At 43.9% G+C, this 18,295-nt stretch overlaps 1 protein-coding gene across 1 annotated transcript in view; it reads right to left on the reverse strand.

The window, feature by feature from the left end:
• Nucleotides 1-1,529: 1,529 nt before the first annotated feature.
• Nucleotides 1,530-18,295, reverse strand: part of BARX2 (BARX homeobox 2) — a 34,351-nt gene continuing 17,585 nt past the window's right edge. Inside the window, exons 2-4 of the mRNA XM_005528486.3 lie at nucleotides 6,054-6,351; nucleotides 3,571-3,655; nucleotides 1,530-2,795 (exon numbers count right to left, since the gene is read on the reverse strand). Of these exons, the coding sequence (XP_005528543.1) occupies nucleotides 2,538-2,795; nucleotides 3,571-3,655; nucleotides 6,054-6,351 (641 nt within the window). The 3' untranslated portion in view covers nucleotides 1,530-2,537. The remainder of the gene's footprint in view (nucleotides 2,796-3,570; nucleotides 3,656-6,053; nucleotides 6,352-18,295) is intronic.

The raw sequence follows: 18,295 nt of genomic DNA on the forward strand, positions 1-18,295 counted from the left end.
GGTTGATTACAGATTTCATAGACCATCTAATCTAATTCCTGTCTAAACAGGCCATAGGTCTTTTTAAATTAAACATTATTTCTAGTCCAATAGATACAGTTGAACTACAGCACAATTCTGGAAAGAAGAGGAAAAAAAAAAAACGTCCACAGATAAAGAATGCGCAACTCAGACATTGTATCAGCTCCAGACAAGCAGCAAAATCCTGCCTTGCCACCTTTGCCTCTCACTGGGGCTGTCATGAGCATGTCAGGGCTCTGTGGAAAAAAAAATGCTCAAAGACAACTAAATTTTGATGCATTTAACAGCAGAGGAAACATTTTGCAGTTCACAGCCTGTGTTTCCAACAGAAAAGGCAAGAGGGAAATGTTTCATCCCATTTCTAGCCCACTGTGACACAGAAAAAAAAGGAACTAAAAGGTAACAAATACCAGGTGTTTTCTAAGTTCCTTGCAAATGAGTGTTGCCCAGCTCTGGTAAATTTGGTTTAGGTTTAGATGAAAACCTGTAGATGCACTTAAACTAGTGGCTGCCTTTTCCAAGTTGATTATTGTGTACTGGACACGCAGGGAGTGGAGCATGTCCCACCCTGGCTTGGCTAAAGCTGGAGTTTCACCACATGAAACTGTAGGCTCTGTCTCACACACTGTAAACACACACAGTGAGAAGCACAGAGAGGATTACTTGGAAAGTATTTTGCTATTAAGCCATTTCAAAGATCAGTCCCCAGGCAGGATTATACAGATTCATTTCTTCAAGGAGTTATCCACATTTTATAACATTAGCACTCTTCTAGGACAGGATGTCCCACAAACATCACTGTTGCTTGTATGATTTATTTATTTTTACCTTTCTGAAAGCCATTTTCAAGTTTTAAAGACATCTTCAATCACTGACTGGATGGGGAACAAAAACAGGTTTGATGCATGGCAAATCTTGCCAAGCTGGGACACTCAACCATGAAAATAAACTGCACTAATCCTTTACCAAATACCTACTTTATGTTACCCGATGCAACACAGAGCTATTGCAGAGCTGGAATCAGACACTTCCAAACACCACTGAGCAAGGAACTGGGGAAAAAGAATCCCTTTCTCCCCACTCAACACTGCTTGGATAAACCATTTGAGATCTGTGTGTGAATCCTTGCCATTCCCAAAAAAGGGATATTCAGAAAACATCTTTACAGGGCCACAAAGAGCCACTAAATGTGTGTCCAAAACTGGAGGAGGTGACAGAAGATAGTGTCCTTGTTCTGACACATTCATCCAGTGACAAGATGGCACTTACAACACCCTCAACTCCCTTAGCAAGTGCCACAAATAATTTACATGGAGATTGTTCTGCAGTGATGTTAAGGAAAATCTGATGATTTCCATTTCCTCCAGATTTTGTTGGAATAGAAAAACCTATTCCAGAAAAGCCCCTGCCTGATATTCTGAAATGAGAATCTATGGAAGAGAAACAATAGCAACAACTGTTTGATTTATGTATTTTATTTTTAATTAAAAAATAAAGGTTATCTTAATACATCTCTTGCAGCCTTTGGGCAAAATGCACCCTTAACAAGACTCTATGAAACATGATGCACGTCTTTTCTTGGCACATATCTTAAACAAATGCCAACTTCCTGCAGCAACTTTGGAAATCCATCGTTTTCCCCAAACCCTGAAAACATTTAACAATTCATTTAAAAAATCCCTACAAAAATCCGAAGTGGGCCCAAAGCAAATGTCCCAGATCCAAGCACCCAAAAGCTTTTGGAGCAGACTTATATCCAAATGCTCATCTCATTCCAGGTTTTATCCCACATCACTGCAAATTCACAGACACAAACTACCCAAGTAGAGGCAATTGGAGCTGACCCAGGTATGGATCTCCCTTTGGAAGCTTTGATCTTAACTGGGCCAAAGCAAAACCAGGCCATTTCCTAAAATTGTTTAAGTCAGGCCCATCCCTAACAGAATTAAGTGCTGGTTACACGAGGAAATGGTGCTTGCTATCAGAGCTCCCATTCCTCGGCTATCCCTGATCTGAGCCCAGGCCAAGCTCTTTGTCCACTGCAACCACATGAGGCAAGGATTAAGCCAAGTGAACACACTGACCCTCCAACACAGCCACACACTTGCCTCCCACTGCTTGGGAGAGCCCCAGGCTTCTCAAAGAGCTGTCTTGGGGTTCTAGGCGTGGTTTTCCCTGGAAACATGTCCCGGCCCCAACCCTCTCTTCAGGAAGGCTCAGGCACCTGCCAGAGGAACAGGCTGACACCATTCCCACAGGATGTCTTTGTTCCACCTGGCCCATGATGGCTGATTCCCAAAGGCACAAAGTGACCAATCCTTAGATTTATACACAAGGTCTACATACATATATGTATGTATGTATGTGTGTATATATATATATATGTATATATATATATGTACACACACACCATTACATACATATTTCAATATATATATACATATATATATATTTGGCTTTGATTTTTCTCTTTTATCTTTTTCTTTTCTCTTCTTTTCCCCTTCTTTCTTTCCCTTTTAACTTAATGGTAATGGTGTAGTCACCTCTGAGGAAGGCTCTGGTATATGTTCTGGAGACTTCTTTGTCTCCAACAGAACTCCTGGGTTCTCCTCTGGTAGTTTTGGCTCCTCATTGGCTTGAGATCCCTCCCATGCCTGACTCTGAGCCTGGCTGTTCATTTTCTCCTCTGCTTCAATCTCCTCTGAGGTGGGAATGGAGTTTTTCTTTGGACGGCCTTTGGGCTTCGTTGGAGCTTCCTGTCCACCCTTCAACACCTGGAGCAAAGAGATTGATTAACTGTTAGGATTCTGAACTCTGCTGGTCTCAGACACTCTGTTCCTATGCCTAATTCCCTCTCTTCACACCATTCCTGCAGCAACAAGACACCCCAGCCAAGGATCTACATCCAAGCTAATGCCAAATTTGTTAGGAGTGACAATAACTTCTGCAGGTGCCACATACATCCAAAGGAACAGCCTAGAACTGCACCTCCTCTCCCAAATCAGAAAACATGGACACCTCCACTAGAAAATGTCACAGCATCATGTTCCCACCAGCATTTATTGTGTGTCTGTCCTTTATAAAAAAGCATTTTAACTGGAAAAGGACCATGAAGATGAGAATAAGTGAAAAGTGAAAGGAAGATATGAGAAGCAAAAATTAATGATATCGGCTCTCAAAACTGCTCTGTTTCCACAGAGCAAGTCTTTTTTGTCTATGCACAAAACCAATCCCAGAAGCACTGAGATCACACGAATGCCAATAATGCAGAAGGAGGTATTTTGGTTCTTCCCTCAGTTCTATCCTCCTTTCTTTCAACCCTTTGCTTTGTTCTCCTCCTACTGCCTTTGGTCCCTTCTAGCTCACCACATATGCTGAAGTATGAACACTTTAAAAAAAAAATAAAATACCATCTCTGTGAAAAATGATCAGGAATAAAACAAAGTTTGGTATAAATAGACACAAGTCACTCCACTACGTTCAGCTTCCAAATCTGTTCTTTGCTATCAGTTTTTAAAAGTGATGGAGAAATGTCAAGGACCCACTCACCATTTTCTTCCACTTCATCCTACGGTTCTGGTACCACGTCTTCACCTGGAGCTGAGTCAGCCCCAAGGATTGGGCTAAGTCAAGCCTGGGAGACAAACCACACAACAAAGTGAGTTTACAGAAGCCAAGAGGAGCTCAGGTGCCAGGTCTAGGCAGTCCAACACTGTTTGAGCATTCAGCAGTGTCTCTGATCAGTTGTCTCGACAGACACACCAAAGTGATAAAGCCTGTGAATTTAGGATGCAAAGACAGATGCTCCTATGGAAGATGCAGGTGTTTGCAAGCTCTCTTTTCTAGAAGTGGCAGGGTTTGTCTGCCCTCTTCGAGACATGAACCTGCTGCACTCCAACTGCTGATGCTCCATGTTTGTCCATGAATTAGGAGCTACTGGTACATCATATCCGTGAAAAACAGGTTACTGGTCTGAAATAAACATGTAGGAACAGACACCCAGCATCAGCTATTCTTTGAATCATATTTCTCCTTCACTACCTTCAGAATGGGGATTGCGGCACTTTCGCATTTCTCATGGAGTAGTAGTACATCTAAATCTATTCATTTCTTATACATTCTGCTATTTAGGCAATTTATGCTTCTAAGTGGATTTATTTTTTGTATGTTTAGCTGCAGGGTATATGTGGCAGACAGCCCATAATCCTGATTCATCCTCCACAAATCTCCAACTCATGCAAGTTCATGTGAACCCATTCATTATTTCTATATTAAAGCCCAGGATATGAAGCAAATGCAGCTTAGAGTAGCTCCTGATCCTTTCCCACAGGTGATAGCACCACGCATCTGGCAGTTTTGTAATGGAGTTGCACAAGGGATGAAGTTGGAAATCCTCAGCCATGCCAGGAAAGTGCCCCTCGGAGTCATGCAAGTGCTGCAGGTGGGACAGCTCCAACTCAGAGCCACATTCCACAGTATTTTGCATTCTGTGACTTTTTGGCAAGTATCTCCTTGCCTTTGGATGGCAGAACCCTTCTGTCAAGGCCAATTTTTTCATAATAAAACCTTTGTTACAGCTGGGCTCCTTGGGCAACCAGACTTATATTTGTAAACACCCACATACCCCACACCATTTCTCTGTGCTCCACCTCACACTCAATGATTAATGCTTCTCCCCCACTCTGGATTCACTCTGCACTTGCAGGCTTGTTCTGCCACTACATCACATCTGAAGCCATTGATCTAAGACACCATTACTGTTAAGAGTAGAACACAGAGTCATTACCCTGATATAATGTCCTCCCACACTATGGATAAACCAGGGGTTTCAGCTGCCCTCCCAGCACTACAATCCAGGCCAAAAGCTGCAGAAGTGAACATGGACCACAATCCACTGCTTTGCCATGTTTCCAGCCAGGAGTTGATAGAGAGAAGCTTGGCTTAGCCAACCGTTCATGCCTTGGTGCACATGTCTGGTAACACTTGGATTACCTGCAACCAGCTGCCATCTATTGCCACATACCACAGTGCAACCAGCACTGCCTAGAAACCCAAGGAAACAAACACATGGGAAATGGTACATGGGCAGGAATTGCTCATCAGCCTCAATGGAGTCAAGGAACAGTCATGTAAGATTATTAATTACCAGCCTTGAGTGCTTCAGCAAAGGGTCAACCACCTGGTGATATGAAGGCTATGAAGAGTCAGTGCAGGCACAGCAGGAATTCCAAAACTCCATGAGGCAGGTTGGCTACAGGCAGGTGTTTTGGTCTTGTGGCAATTTGGTGACAGGCAGTAGGAGCAGAAAAGGCCATCTTCAGAATCAATGTAAATATTGGGACACTGCCCTCTGTGGAGTGATGGGATTTATACTTTTCAAACCTTCTCCACGTTTACAAACTTCCTAGGAATTGGATGGATCATTTTTCCATAATTTAAATTTGCAGAGTAAGATTCAAAACCCTTAAAAAAGCTGAAATCTCTCTTAGTTTGGTTTGCCCATGTGGTACCAAGTAGTGCCTAAGAACTTGCCTGTGCCTTTGCAAGGCAGCTTTCAACTCCAGGCTCTGCTTTCCAAGCTTATGGACGGGCCACCACCTTCCCACTGAATTGCTGCCAAAGGTGCTAGGTGAAAGCCAGCTCAGGAGCAGCTGAAGGTACCATGAACACACATCCATGAACCAGCAAATCCCAGGGGGAGACAGGCTCCATCCTTCTTCAAGTGTGCAGCAGGAGTGCGAAAGGCAGAGATCTTCTTCTTTGAGGAGATCTCTGAGCCTGGAGACCTGCTCCCAAGCATGTGTATCGTCATCTGACATTTACATATGATCTATTCGTATCACCTTTGATACCAGGAAAAGTAGCCTTGAATTTGCATCAGGTTACTTAACCATGGCTGCAGCCAATGGTAGAGGCAACTCCTTGGAGCCAGAGGCAGCACCTAGCCAGGGTATGTTCAATGTGGAACAGCAGAGCAGGGCTGGAGCATCCCTTTTGCTCATCCCTATTCCTGGTGTGAGCAACCAACCTACCTGTCAGGGGTGGAGAGGTACTTCTGCTTCTGGAATTTCTTCTCCAGGCCCATGAGCTGGATCTCGGTGAAGATGGTCCTGCTCCGGCGTGGCTTCTTCGAGCGCGGTGGGGGCTGCTCCGCCTCAGACTCGCTGCTGCCCTGGGCCTCAATGGGGGAAACTTCCGTGCCCACGGCCCCCAGGCAGGGCTGGGGGGACAGCAGCCGGGAACTGCCAGCAGCCGGGACCAGCTGGGGTAGCACGGGCGGCTGCCGGGTGATGACGGAGATGAGAGGATACGCCCGTAGAGAAGGGGAGCCTGGCAGGGAGGAAGCAGAGGTGGATGAAGGTCAGTTCAGTGCTGACGTGTTTGAGTAATGGGAGTGCTGGGGAGAGGAGGGAGACAGGAACAGCTTTCCTGGCTCTGCCATTTGCTTGTTAAAGGACCACAGGCATGAATATTCCTCTCTTTGGACCTCTTCTTTCTCCCACATTGCACAACTTTTCTTGGGCTGGGAAACCCTAACCCTAAGACAGGGAAAGGAAAGACTGCCTTTCCACTCCTTTTTTAGGAGCTGTTATAACAATTGAAATCATCTGTCTAATTACTGCAGGATTAAACTCCAAGCAAAAGATGAAATATATCCCAATTCTGTTCCCAACTTTGCTTCTCTGGGAAACTAGGACAGGGTTCACTTGAGATAGTCACTTCCCCTCCCCTTGCAGGTAACAGACAACAGACTCCAGTTCACAACTCATTCCATCCCCTAATAGGTAACTTTCATCCTCCACTGCCCATACTGATCCTACTGACCATGCAGGAAGATGATGATAATGATCCCAAGAGTTCTTCACTGACTGAACTCTGCATCTTACACCAACCAGTTGATACCAGCCCTAAAAACAAACCAGTTTTGCTCCAATCTTTTCAGGTCAGGGCTGTTCTGGGATGACAAATCCAAACATTCCCAAACATTGGAAAAATTTCTGATCCATGTCAGGCCTTCTGATTTACAGCTATAGCAAATTCCTGCTCAGCCTTAGCCCCAGGAAATCAAATGTTCCTTTAAAGTTTGGGCAGGGAAATTGAGCTACATACGGGAAACGTAAACTCACTGTAAGATATACAACTTGCAGAGTCTTGGGCAAGTCACTTTCTTGCTCTGTACCTCATTTTACCTAATTTGCAAGATGGAAACAATCTTCCTTACCTACATCGCTGGTGGTAAAACATGGATTAAAATTTAATGTACACAAAGTATTCGGAGATCTTTAGATAAATGGGACTGTGGAAAGGAACATATTACACCAGCGAGCCTGATTGTGAAACCCTTTGCATGAATCACCACTAATGAAAATAATGATCTCTAGACCTCAATTAGTGTGTTGGGGTGAGTAACTCCACACAGCGGAAGAAAGGAGTTGCCAGCCTGGCCTGCTAATGACCCGTATTTCTCAGCCCTCTCCCCAACTGTAGGGTTGTGATCACAGGAACCAGGTCCTAGGTGAGCTGGGTACATCAAAGAACATCACAGGTTGTTGATCGTTGCTTCTCTCCTCAACCACAGCAAGTTGTGCAAAATCCAGCCACTTACAAAGCAAGCTTGGGAAACTAGTCAAAATCCTAAATCCCAACAGACTGGGACATAAGGATAGCTGTAACTATAGACCGGGGCTTAGGCAGACTTGGGCTTCAGTCTTGCCTTCTCCTTCACACCTCTGCAACACTAAAAATCAAAGTATTTTCATTATATGTAAAGCTTTCCACTTAAACCACCACAGAAGCACTTGAGAGATGAGATCAGAATTGCCAAGCCAGCCTTTAATTTGTGTCAAGCTTTATCTACCTTTTCTTTCTGCGGATTTTTCCAGCTGAGGACTGTGCTGATCTACTGAGTAACCTGGTGGAAAGTCTGCCTTAATTTACAACTTCAGTGGCTGTTCAAAGATCATAAATTAGGACAGAATGTGCTGTCCTTTGCCTTGCACCACTGTCCTTTGCTTTACACGTTAGGTCTTTGCTGACATCACCCAGCTACACAGAAGGTAAAGCAGATACTGCTCCCATAACCTATGTCCTCCTTGACAACCCACTACTGTTCATTTCTGACTCTTGCTGACAAGAACTTGCTGACCTACCCGTAGAACAGATGATTTTTTTCTCTTTCAGCCAAATTTGCTCAAAAATCATCCCTTCTTGCCTCCTCAAAGGGTGTCTCCATTTCTAGAGTCCTATGCAGGAGCACTGAGGCCACCTCCACCACAAGAGGTGTTCCTGGGTGTGCCGTGAGATTCATGAGGACATCACGTGTTGATGTTTTCATTTGCAGCAGTCCTGGGACTAAGCCCAAGTACACAACTGCTCTTGGTCATTCAGAGTCCAAGAGGCTCCTTGGATCCCAGTTCTACCCTGTTCTGAATAAGGAGACTTAAGCTTAAGCTTACTCCAGAAAGGAGTGGATCCAGTCTTACTACATCCCCTTATCTCACTGCTATAGGGTCCTGGTTCAACCCTACCCATCACAGAGCTCCTGCTCCTCTACAGGTTCATCCACCCATAGCCCATTCCTGTCCTCACTCGTGGGTGGCTTTTGGCACCAGATCATTGATAAATCAATAATTTTGTACCTTCATGTATTTCCAGCAGGGCTCTTCATAAAGCACAAAATTACTCATGAATAATCAATCACCAGAGCTCAGAAACCCCTGCAAGGCTCCAGGTGACTGACACCTCTGGATGAAAGGATTTTTACAATGAACTCTCTTCAATGGAGGTCAGAAAAGTTATTTGATATCAGAGCAACCAGGGATATTTGCTTTCCTATATGGCACGGCAGCAGCACATGGAAGTGCTTGAAGGAGGGGAGGATAATTACAATTGTCCCAGAGCTTAAGATTTACCTTCATCAAACAGAGAAAACTCTCTTCAGGTTATTTTTCAAATAGTGAGGTAAGATTAGGATTAAAGGAACTCCTTTTCAAGATCAGCAGCAAGGCCTTGGCTATTTTTGCAGGGTACAACAGTGGTTATTAGAGAAGCAGATGACACTGAAGTTGTTTGGGTCTGGAGTTGCTGAGCACCTGAATGAGGGGATACATTTTCCAAAATTCTCAACAGCCAGCAGCTGTGCCCTGGTCAAACAGAAAAGCTCAGCACATGCTTATTTTTGGTGCCCACGTCAGGACACAAATTTATTTATGGCCCTTCTGAAACCATGGTCCTGCTTCTGCGCAAATCATGGTTCACAACTGCCAAGCTGATTCTAGTTCCAGGTGCTGAACAGATTTGTGAGGCTGTTGACACTAAGTGTCGAGTATGTTTATTATTTGTGCTCGTAAAAGTAACCTTTGTTTATAGTTAGACACTAACAGTTGTGACACTGCTTTTAGAAACCACTGTAAATAATGAAAGCATCATGATCAGCTGAGCTTATACAAGACTTTGTGCTTTGTGCCCTCAGCCTCAGAATGTGAGGACACAGGATGTTTGTGGCATGGCGTAAAGAATAAGGATGGAATCTAGGAACAACGTGGGGGTCAAGGCTGCAGATATTTTTTGTTGGGAAATCTACAGGTCAGAAAGGGGGCAATGCTTTAGCAGCCCCTTGCATATAGAGCAAACCAGAAATAACTGACCCCTACATTGCATGAGCCAGCTTTCAGTTCCCAGAGAAAAAAGCCCAAGTTCAGTGTCCTGCTCTGGATCCAGCTATCTCAAAGTTCAAAGCAGCTGAAGCTGAGCCAGTCCATAGTCTCTAAGTACACTGTTAACATGACTCCCCTTAAACTATCCGTACAGTGCTCACCCTAATAAAGCCTTGCTTTCCAAGCACCACGAAATCTGAGGCGAGATCTAAACTTCACATCCCCCAGAGTTCAAAGGTACTTCTAGACTGACATGGTATTGTAAGAATAGAATAATTTCCTAATCTTCAACAAATTAAATGCTGGCAAGCAGCTCTTGTCTGCTCAGCACTGTTGTGACATGCTCTGTCTCCCGAACTGGGATGAATGGGAGTGAAGAGCTCTTTCTTTCCATACCTGCCTTTCACAATGGTTCCACTGAACACGTTCTCACCTGCATTGTTGTGTGAGCACTTTTTCTGACCCACTGCTCTTTTATACATGAAACCCCAAAAGCTGCCCACATAAACCAGAAAATAAGGAATTTGTTACTCTAGAAACACACCCAAAGCATTTTACTATTTCCATCTAAAACTGTCAAGAGGCCCCACACTCCAGTGGTGAAACCACTAGTGGTTTAGGGCTCAGGAGGTCTCACTGCTCTTCACAGGGACAGTGGTCTCTTACTATGTGGTTTTCTACAGAAAAGTCACAGTTTTATCTACTAGAATAATCTTAATCACCTCAAAGCTTAGGGTATTTTCAGGCTCATTCTGCTTCTGAATACTTCCTAAATATTTGGGAATAAGTATAGTCCCATACTTCATACCATGCACAACTGAAAGAGAGCTGCCTAAACAACAGATTTTTTCCTGTAGTTTTTTTTTTTAAGGATTTGAATAATCTCAGTTTCAAGCAGCAAGAAAGCTCTTATTTCTGTCCACCCCAAAAACATCTGGCCACTCTTGCTAAAACTAACCAAGGGTTAAAAATAAAAGACATTAGATCTCCAGAGCATTTTCAATGATCTGAAAACATTTTGCTTTGCTATTTAAATCTGCATTGGCAGCCACTGTACAGTGAATAACAGATCTGCAGTATGCACTGCCCACATCACCTTGGCATGAATTGGCTTACGCAAGCCACACAGATCTAGGAGAGCTCTTGACTCCTGTTTCCTAATTATATGTCAGATATTTCTGCAAAAAATGTATCATGGTTTGACGTATCCAAAGATTTTTTTTGTCATTTGTTTTTCTTTTCAGCAGCAAGAAGATGTTACAACAAGAAGACCAACCTGAAGCCCTCTCCACTCATCTTCTGGGATGTTTCTAATAAATTTCTTCTAAACTTCTGACCACTACCTAAGACACAGTGCATACACCACCACTGCATCACATCACTTTGCAAAAGTTGTAATTAAAAATAAATACTTGAAACAAATATTTTCCCTTTATATACCCCCTCCTCCTCTCCTCCTTGGCTTAATTTCAACCCCAGCAGACACAGAGCAGAAGAAAGAGAAAAGGGAAAGCACTAATTAGTTGCACAGTTTGACTGCCGGCAATGGAAGAACAGTTTTCCTCCTAGGCAAACTCATTTTCCAAATGTTATTTTGGAAAGCAAGAAAGAAAAAGGAAGGAAAGATTTATGGATTAGCTCCTCTTGGCAGGTCAGCCCTGTTCAGAGGCAGAATGATTCTCACTTATAATAGGCTGCAGCAAAAGGTAAATAATAAAAGAAAATTAATTTACGACTCAGGAAGGTCTATAAATCTCTCATCTCCTGAGTGTCAAAACAAAGGGAACCAAAAAGGACTTGAGTTCATTTAGGAAAGAACTGGATTTTGCTGAAGGAGCAGGCAGTCTCCTGACAGGAATAACCAAACCCTGAGTAAAGCAAGGAAAACAAAAGAAGCACAGAAACGTTGAAAATTAGTTGAACCACACACAGTTTCTTTAGTGGGGAGAACATTACATCGAATTTTTTCATCACAGACCCCAAAAAGCAGAGATTTTCCAACCATACCAATTCCATGGATCTCAGCTAGACTTCACCACCGCATCCAGAGCTGAGCAGGGATCTGGTACAATCCAGGATGTCGATGTGGCCCAGGAGCCAAGTGCTTAAAGACAACAGCCAGGTAACCAGTGTGCACTGCACGACACACAACATCCCCTCAGTCAGAGTGGGACTTTGCCTTATGGTTACCAAACCTTCCAAAAGCTGACTAGAGACAAAACCTGACCCTTGTACAAGGGCTCTGCTCCTCTGCTGAGCTTCCTCAGGCAGCACATGGACCTGCAGCACCTCTCTTGTCCATTAGAAGTCCCACTGAGGGCAGGAAAGTAATTCTTGCACTCAGGTTAGACCTTATCTCATCTATTTTTGATGACATCAGATTTAAACCTTCTCTGCTCCATCTATTTCAGGCTCAGGCATTGAGAAGTTCCCCAGACATGGAAGACTCTGTCTTATTAACTGTTAGAAGGCATTAGGTTCTTCCCAAGACCAATGCTGTGCTCCACCAAGGACCCTGATACGGACATAAAGGCAAGAGGAAAGGGAAGAACAGCAACAGGTTTTGCATATGCCTGAAAAATTCACTTCCTCTCAGGAATACGTGCTTAGGAGAGGGTTGAGGGGAATTGCCAGGTCTATCAGACTTCCTTGATCCAGCCCTTTCCAAGGTTCCTGGCCCACTGAGCACTGTCATGAACACTTGAATCCCAAGTTTAAAAAATTACCTGGGTTATGCTTCTGCTATGCAGCATGGTGGGAACAGATCCTTCTGCTATCTCCAGAATGGGAAGCAGCAGAGCCATGCCAGGGGATGGCTGCTCCTGAGCCAATTATGGCCTGGGCAGAAGTGGGCTAATGAGGTTGCGATCACTGTGCTGACAGTTTGGCGCTTCCCAACAGTGAGTCCATGTATATGCTTGGAGCAGCCCTTGGAACATACTGGCACAGACAGTCCTTCAAAGTTGGAAATCCAGGCATGGCAACAAAGACTCCCTAAGCTGTGCCTGAGCAAGGCAATTGAATCTAGAGGTGGTACCTAAGTATGGAATTAGTTGTTTTAGCACCCCTCTCAAACAAGGCTTGGCCAGAAAGCTGGAGACAGGTAATTTGTCAGAAACCCTCTGTATCAACCAGTTCAGGCATTGATTCTCTTCTCATCCTTTCTAGTCTTTCTGTAAGACAATCCTCAGATACTCTTTTACATTTCCCATACCTCTTTTAGTATTGGAAGAGCTGGAAAACCTGCAGATAATCCTCTGAGCCTTTACAAGTGCCATAGCTCAGCTCTAGAAGCAGATTTTTCTGTGACTCTTACATATTAAATGGGGATCCTGGAACTAGGAGTGTTTGAAAACACTCTCTGTTGTCATTCTTCTTCTCCAGCACCTCAAAGCTCAGTGACAGAGTTAGCCCTGTTTTGGGAGAGGAGAATTGTCTTGGTTTGGTTTCTTTTTCTACCTGCTCTCTTTCTTTGGATACTTGTGGAAATCAGTTGTAGCTAAGCTAGAGCTGAAGTCTCTGCACAAGAGCAGAGGTGAAGGACAGTTCTGGGACATTTTGAAAGCTTCCAAAAATAGTCCCAAGACTCGGATCAAATGCACAGAGACAAAATTTCCATAGGAATAGTGTCACGGAAGCAACAGGAAGGCAGAGCAATCAACCCTGAAATCTTAAGTGCAGAGCTGGAACACTAACAGACACCACTGGTACTCTAAAATAGCACCAGTGAGGTTCCTTGCAGTAAAGTTTAACTGCTCCTCAACTAAAGACTGCAGGTACGTTGACACTAGATTCTTCTGTTGCTTCAATGAACCCTATTAATCTGACAAGGACAACAAGTCTTGCAAACATTAATTGCAACTCAGTAACACAGCAAAAAATATAGCAAATGGCTACTCTTCATTGTGGAAAAGTCCAGACCTAACTGATGTCCATGGCAAAATGCCCATCAGCTTCAGTGGAGCCAGGATTTCACCCACATGTGCCCACAGAAAGAAAACAGAAGACAAAACAAGAGAAGGGAAATTAGTGCAGCTAATTTTAGCACAGTTAAAATCCTTTTTTTAGGCATTCTGACTGAAAGCCAGTTCCTCAGGAGTTTATACCTCTGTATGAATCAAGTGGGAATGGAAGAAAAAATTGGCATCTGATCAAATAGAAATTTTTGACCTCAGATTTTCAGGTGGGAGAAAACCTGGAGTCATGTTTAACCTTCCCTAAGAAGAATCCCTAAAACAGAATCACTAGATTGGAAGAGACCTTCAAGATCATTGAGAACTGTTCCTTTTCTCTTCCATCACTTTTTTTGTGGGGGAGCAGGTTTTCAGCTAAATCTGTTGCAAACAAAAGCAGTGATGTTGGTGATGGTTGACTGTCGTGGTTTTAAACCAATAACTAAGAAAATTCCTTATTTCTTGCTGTGAGATATGGATTAGAACAAGAGCAAAACAGGCATAAAACTTAAAAGGGAAAAAAAAGAAAGTTTATTGACAAACTACAATAAGAACACCAGAATAAACTTCCAGAAAAACCTTTTCATCCCCTGTCTACCCACTATTCCCTTGTTCACATGACAAAAGAGACAAAACCTTTGGAACTTTGATGGTTAAAACAGTCCCAATTCTTGCTACAGTCTTTTCACCAGTCTTTATAGAGAAACAGAAGTTTCTTCCTGTTAATTTATGGAGTTTCTCACAAGAAAAACTATTTTTCTTATAGTTTTCCATTGCTCTAATGTTAGCTGCCCAGAGCTGCTGTTATTAGAGCCCACTCCTCCCATTTTCACATCCCAAGTGTCTATGGGCCATGAGTCTAGGGATGGGATTTTTAAGGATAAGTTATTCAAAGGCAAAAAGTTTTCTTCATCTGTTTCTGTGAGCTTCACTAGAAAACAGTTTTCTCATTGCCTCTCAAGGCTTCAAATCTTCCAGCACTTCACTGTACCATAATTACTCTACTTTTTTACTCAAAATTTACACTTTGAACACTCTATTCCTCCCTATTTACTGTCATGAATTAAAGGAGTGTTTTCGAGACCTTATTGTCCATTTCCATAGTTTTAACAGAAAGATATTTCAGCTTAATTAAAGCATCTTCTTAATTCTCTACCTTTTCTTTTCTTTCCTGTCACTAGTAGTTTATAAAGTCTCTTTTCATGTTGATCACTCTCTTTTCTCTGTCTGGATAAAAAGATTAATCCGCAAGTCTCATCTGGGAAATGAAAGAGTTAAAATCTTGCCCAGGCTGTTGTAGGTAGTTCTGTGGCTTCGGCCGGTGCAGGAGCTGGAGCCGTCTGCGATGGAAAGCTCCTCATGGCTGCTCTGGAGAGTGTAGGCGCCGCGCCCAGCCCGCTGCAGGCCCAGAGCCCTCTCTCCTTCTTCACTCAGCAGTCTCCAGTGAATCCAGCCACAGCAAAAAACCTGCAGCCGAGCCAGAGATCGGCTCGGCCCGGCCCGGCCGGAGCCCGGAGAAAACCCCCTCCACAGGGCCCGCATCCCCCGGCCGGGAGACGCTGGGCCCAGCCCAGTCCCCGCCCGGCCGCATGGCCTGGGCAGGGAACGGGAGGCCTGGAGTTCTGCCACCCTTCCCAGCCAGGAAACAAAGAGAGCCAAGAGAGCTCTGGTTTTACACTTTAAGGTAGGGTTCACAAGTTGATCCCACTTTTCAATGGCCTAAACTGCTGTCAATTCTCAGCAATGACCGATAATTGGTCAGGAGAAAAGACGCCAGGCAGATCCCAGCAACTTAAACTTTCTTAAAGGTAAAGTAACTCCATGACATTGACTTAAAAGATAATCCTCCCCAGAGCATCTCTCACTCTGCAAATCCCAGTACAACTCCCCAGGAATGACTGGAACTGAACACAGCTCCAGCTTCTGTTCTCTGTGGTCTGGGACACTTGGAGCTGTGGCTGAGTTCAGGTCAATTTCAAAGCCACACAAGAAATTTTCTCAGCTCTTGGAGCTGTAGGATCCAGATTTTCTGTTACTAAGTCTGTCCCCATCAGTGATTTATCAAAACATTGCTGTATAACTTCTCAATAATAACACCAATTAGTCAGTTTGAATGATGCAAATTGTGCATGCTGTAGGCCTCTACAAAAACCAACAGAAAAATAATTAATCCTTACCTATTAATGACATTTGATATTCATATTGTGCTTTTTTGTGTGTTTATGACCCTGCACACAGTAAGTAATTGGCCTTGAACAGCTGAGGAACCACCCTGATTGAGACCTGTCTCACTCCTGCAACAGGCAGATGTAGAACACCTTGCCTTGGACAGGGCTGTATGTGGGGCAACTATCCACTGTGTTTTTAACATAATCCAAAACTTACCTAGAGCAGCAGTGTCTCCAGGGATGCCAAATCCCTGAAGGATGGCACCAAAGATCTTCTGGCAGGGCTGGAAATCACCATTCTGACAAACTGGCTTTGTTCAGGGCCATACAGGGCGGGAGGAGATGGTAATACACCTTGAAGCTGGAGTGGAAAGGCCTGGCTGTGCTATCCTGGGGTGATCACTGGGATATCCTGGGATAACAATATTTGGCCACTGAGTGAATTCCCAACTGCTGAAAAGACACAAGCCAGCACCACCTGGTGCTAAAGGCTGCTGTCCCTGCACAGAGCAGCCTTTCTTCCAGGCTGTCAGTCAAGCAGAGGAGTGTGCCAGGACCCTGTCAGATCCCCAGTGAAGAGGAAAATTTATATATAAAGAAGATTTATTTTGTTTTAAAGAAGCATTTAAAGAATCTATTTGGCCAGCAATCAAGAAATCCTTTGTGGCAAATGTAATGGCACTGTGGCTTCATCAGTAGAGAATGAATCACAACAGACACCACTTCTGTACTTTGAATTATTCTGCTTCATGAACTCAAATGGCAACCTGCCTTTTTGATGGGGGTCCCCCTTGACTCAAACCTGCCCCCTCCAGCCAAACTGAGCATGACTCAGAGAGGTCCTGTTCATTGCCTAAGGCTATACAAAAGGGACTCTGGGATTCTTCATCTTTAGCTGATGATTCCTTTAAATCCTACTCAGTGGGAAGGGAGGTTCTCTGAACACAAGAAGATCTGCCTTAATATTTATTGGATACATAGGCCCAAGGCCATTGTGACTTCAAACAGCTCCCAAGGGAAGGCAGGTTTGAAAGTGAACCTCCATTCCAGACCCTTATTATTTGGACTCAGAGAGACTTCTAAGCCCAGACCACATCAATGCCAGAGAAATAAACACCAGCACATCTCCATAAACAATACTCAGGCAGTGCAAGGAAGTTCTGGGATACAATCTGCCAGCTTCCTGCCCAGATCTGTAGCAAAGGACACTTTAGGTCCACTAAACCAACTTCAGCTTGAAACTCTTTCTTTTGAATTGAGTCATGTTAAATACTTCAGCCAAGAGTTCCTTCCATCACTGAGGAAAAGGCTCAGCACTAGAGCTCATCACCCACTGGACCCAAACTTCACATGTGGAGCAGTCAAAGGGTGAGAGAATGGAACAGCTCTGAGGAGTGGATTTACAGGAAGTTTCTGGTCTTGGCTGTTGGGGATGGAAGGGGAACACTGCACTGAGACCCCAGAACTCTCACGGTATCTCAGTTTCAGTCGCAACAATTTACCAATGACAGACATGAGCAGACATTGTGGGACACTGCGAGAGGCCAAATAGATTCCTCTGTCCAGATGGTGTCACTGGTCAAGGAGCAAGATTTGGACTCTGATGGATAAGCAGCTCGTCCTAGCTGAGAGGGTGGAGTTTGATAGAAGGATAAGTCCTGTGCTGTTCTGCTCCCTGAGCATCTCTCCCTGGCCACTGCCCAAGCTTTGAGTCTTGTCTATATGGACCTTGGGCCAACACATTATGGCTATTCTTATATCCTCACACATCTGACAAATGATTCTGCCTTCTCTCAGAATTTCACAGTTTCTGGCCAAGTTCAAACATACAATGCCATGATTGCATAAATCAATCATCCCTCACTTCCTTCTCTGTTAGTTACTATCACAGCATCCATAAGCAAAAACCAGCCTTGGCCAGCTGACTGGCCATGCACACAAAAGCACTCTTTAGGTTTCTCAAACCCACCCTTGTGTGAGCTTCAGCAGAAAGTCTGCCGTAAGTATCACTACCTCTTCCTGCCCCAAGGCTCTAAAACACACTGCTGAGTGACACATAGGAAGAAAGAGAGTACAACTGTTTCTCAACACCAGACTTGTTTGCCTGATGGATCTTTTGGAAAACACTTTTTCCTTCTCAGGAGAATACTGGATCAGTGTTTAAAATACACAGACGTCCTGCTCTTTTCCTCTCCATTGAAATGAAAGGGGGACTTCAGCAAGTGACAGTGTTAACCTGAAACAGACCTGTCACATCTTGGCAAAGCCTCTGCCTCTTATAGCTGTGGCTAATAATTTCAATGGTTGCTTTATTAACAATTTTGCCCCCATCTGGACACATTTAGCAGAGAGCTTAATCTCTCTGAGCTGCATATATGATTATTTGATTTTGCATCTGCCCTAACACAGAGAAAACCCGTCTCTATTTCCTCTATGGACAAAAATAAACTCTGTGGACAATTTGGCTGAACAGCTGCACAAACAATGCAATTTAGAA

Source organism: Pseudopodoces humilis, chromosome 25 (assembly GCF_049639895.1).
Source record: "Pseudopodoces humilis isolate 2021_Gansu_Grassland_sample_001 chromosome 25, ASM4963989v1, whole genome shotgun sequence".
NCBI lineage: Eukaryota > Metazoa > Chordata > Aves > Passeriformes > Paridae > Pseudopodoces > Pseudopodoces humilis.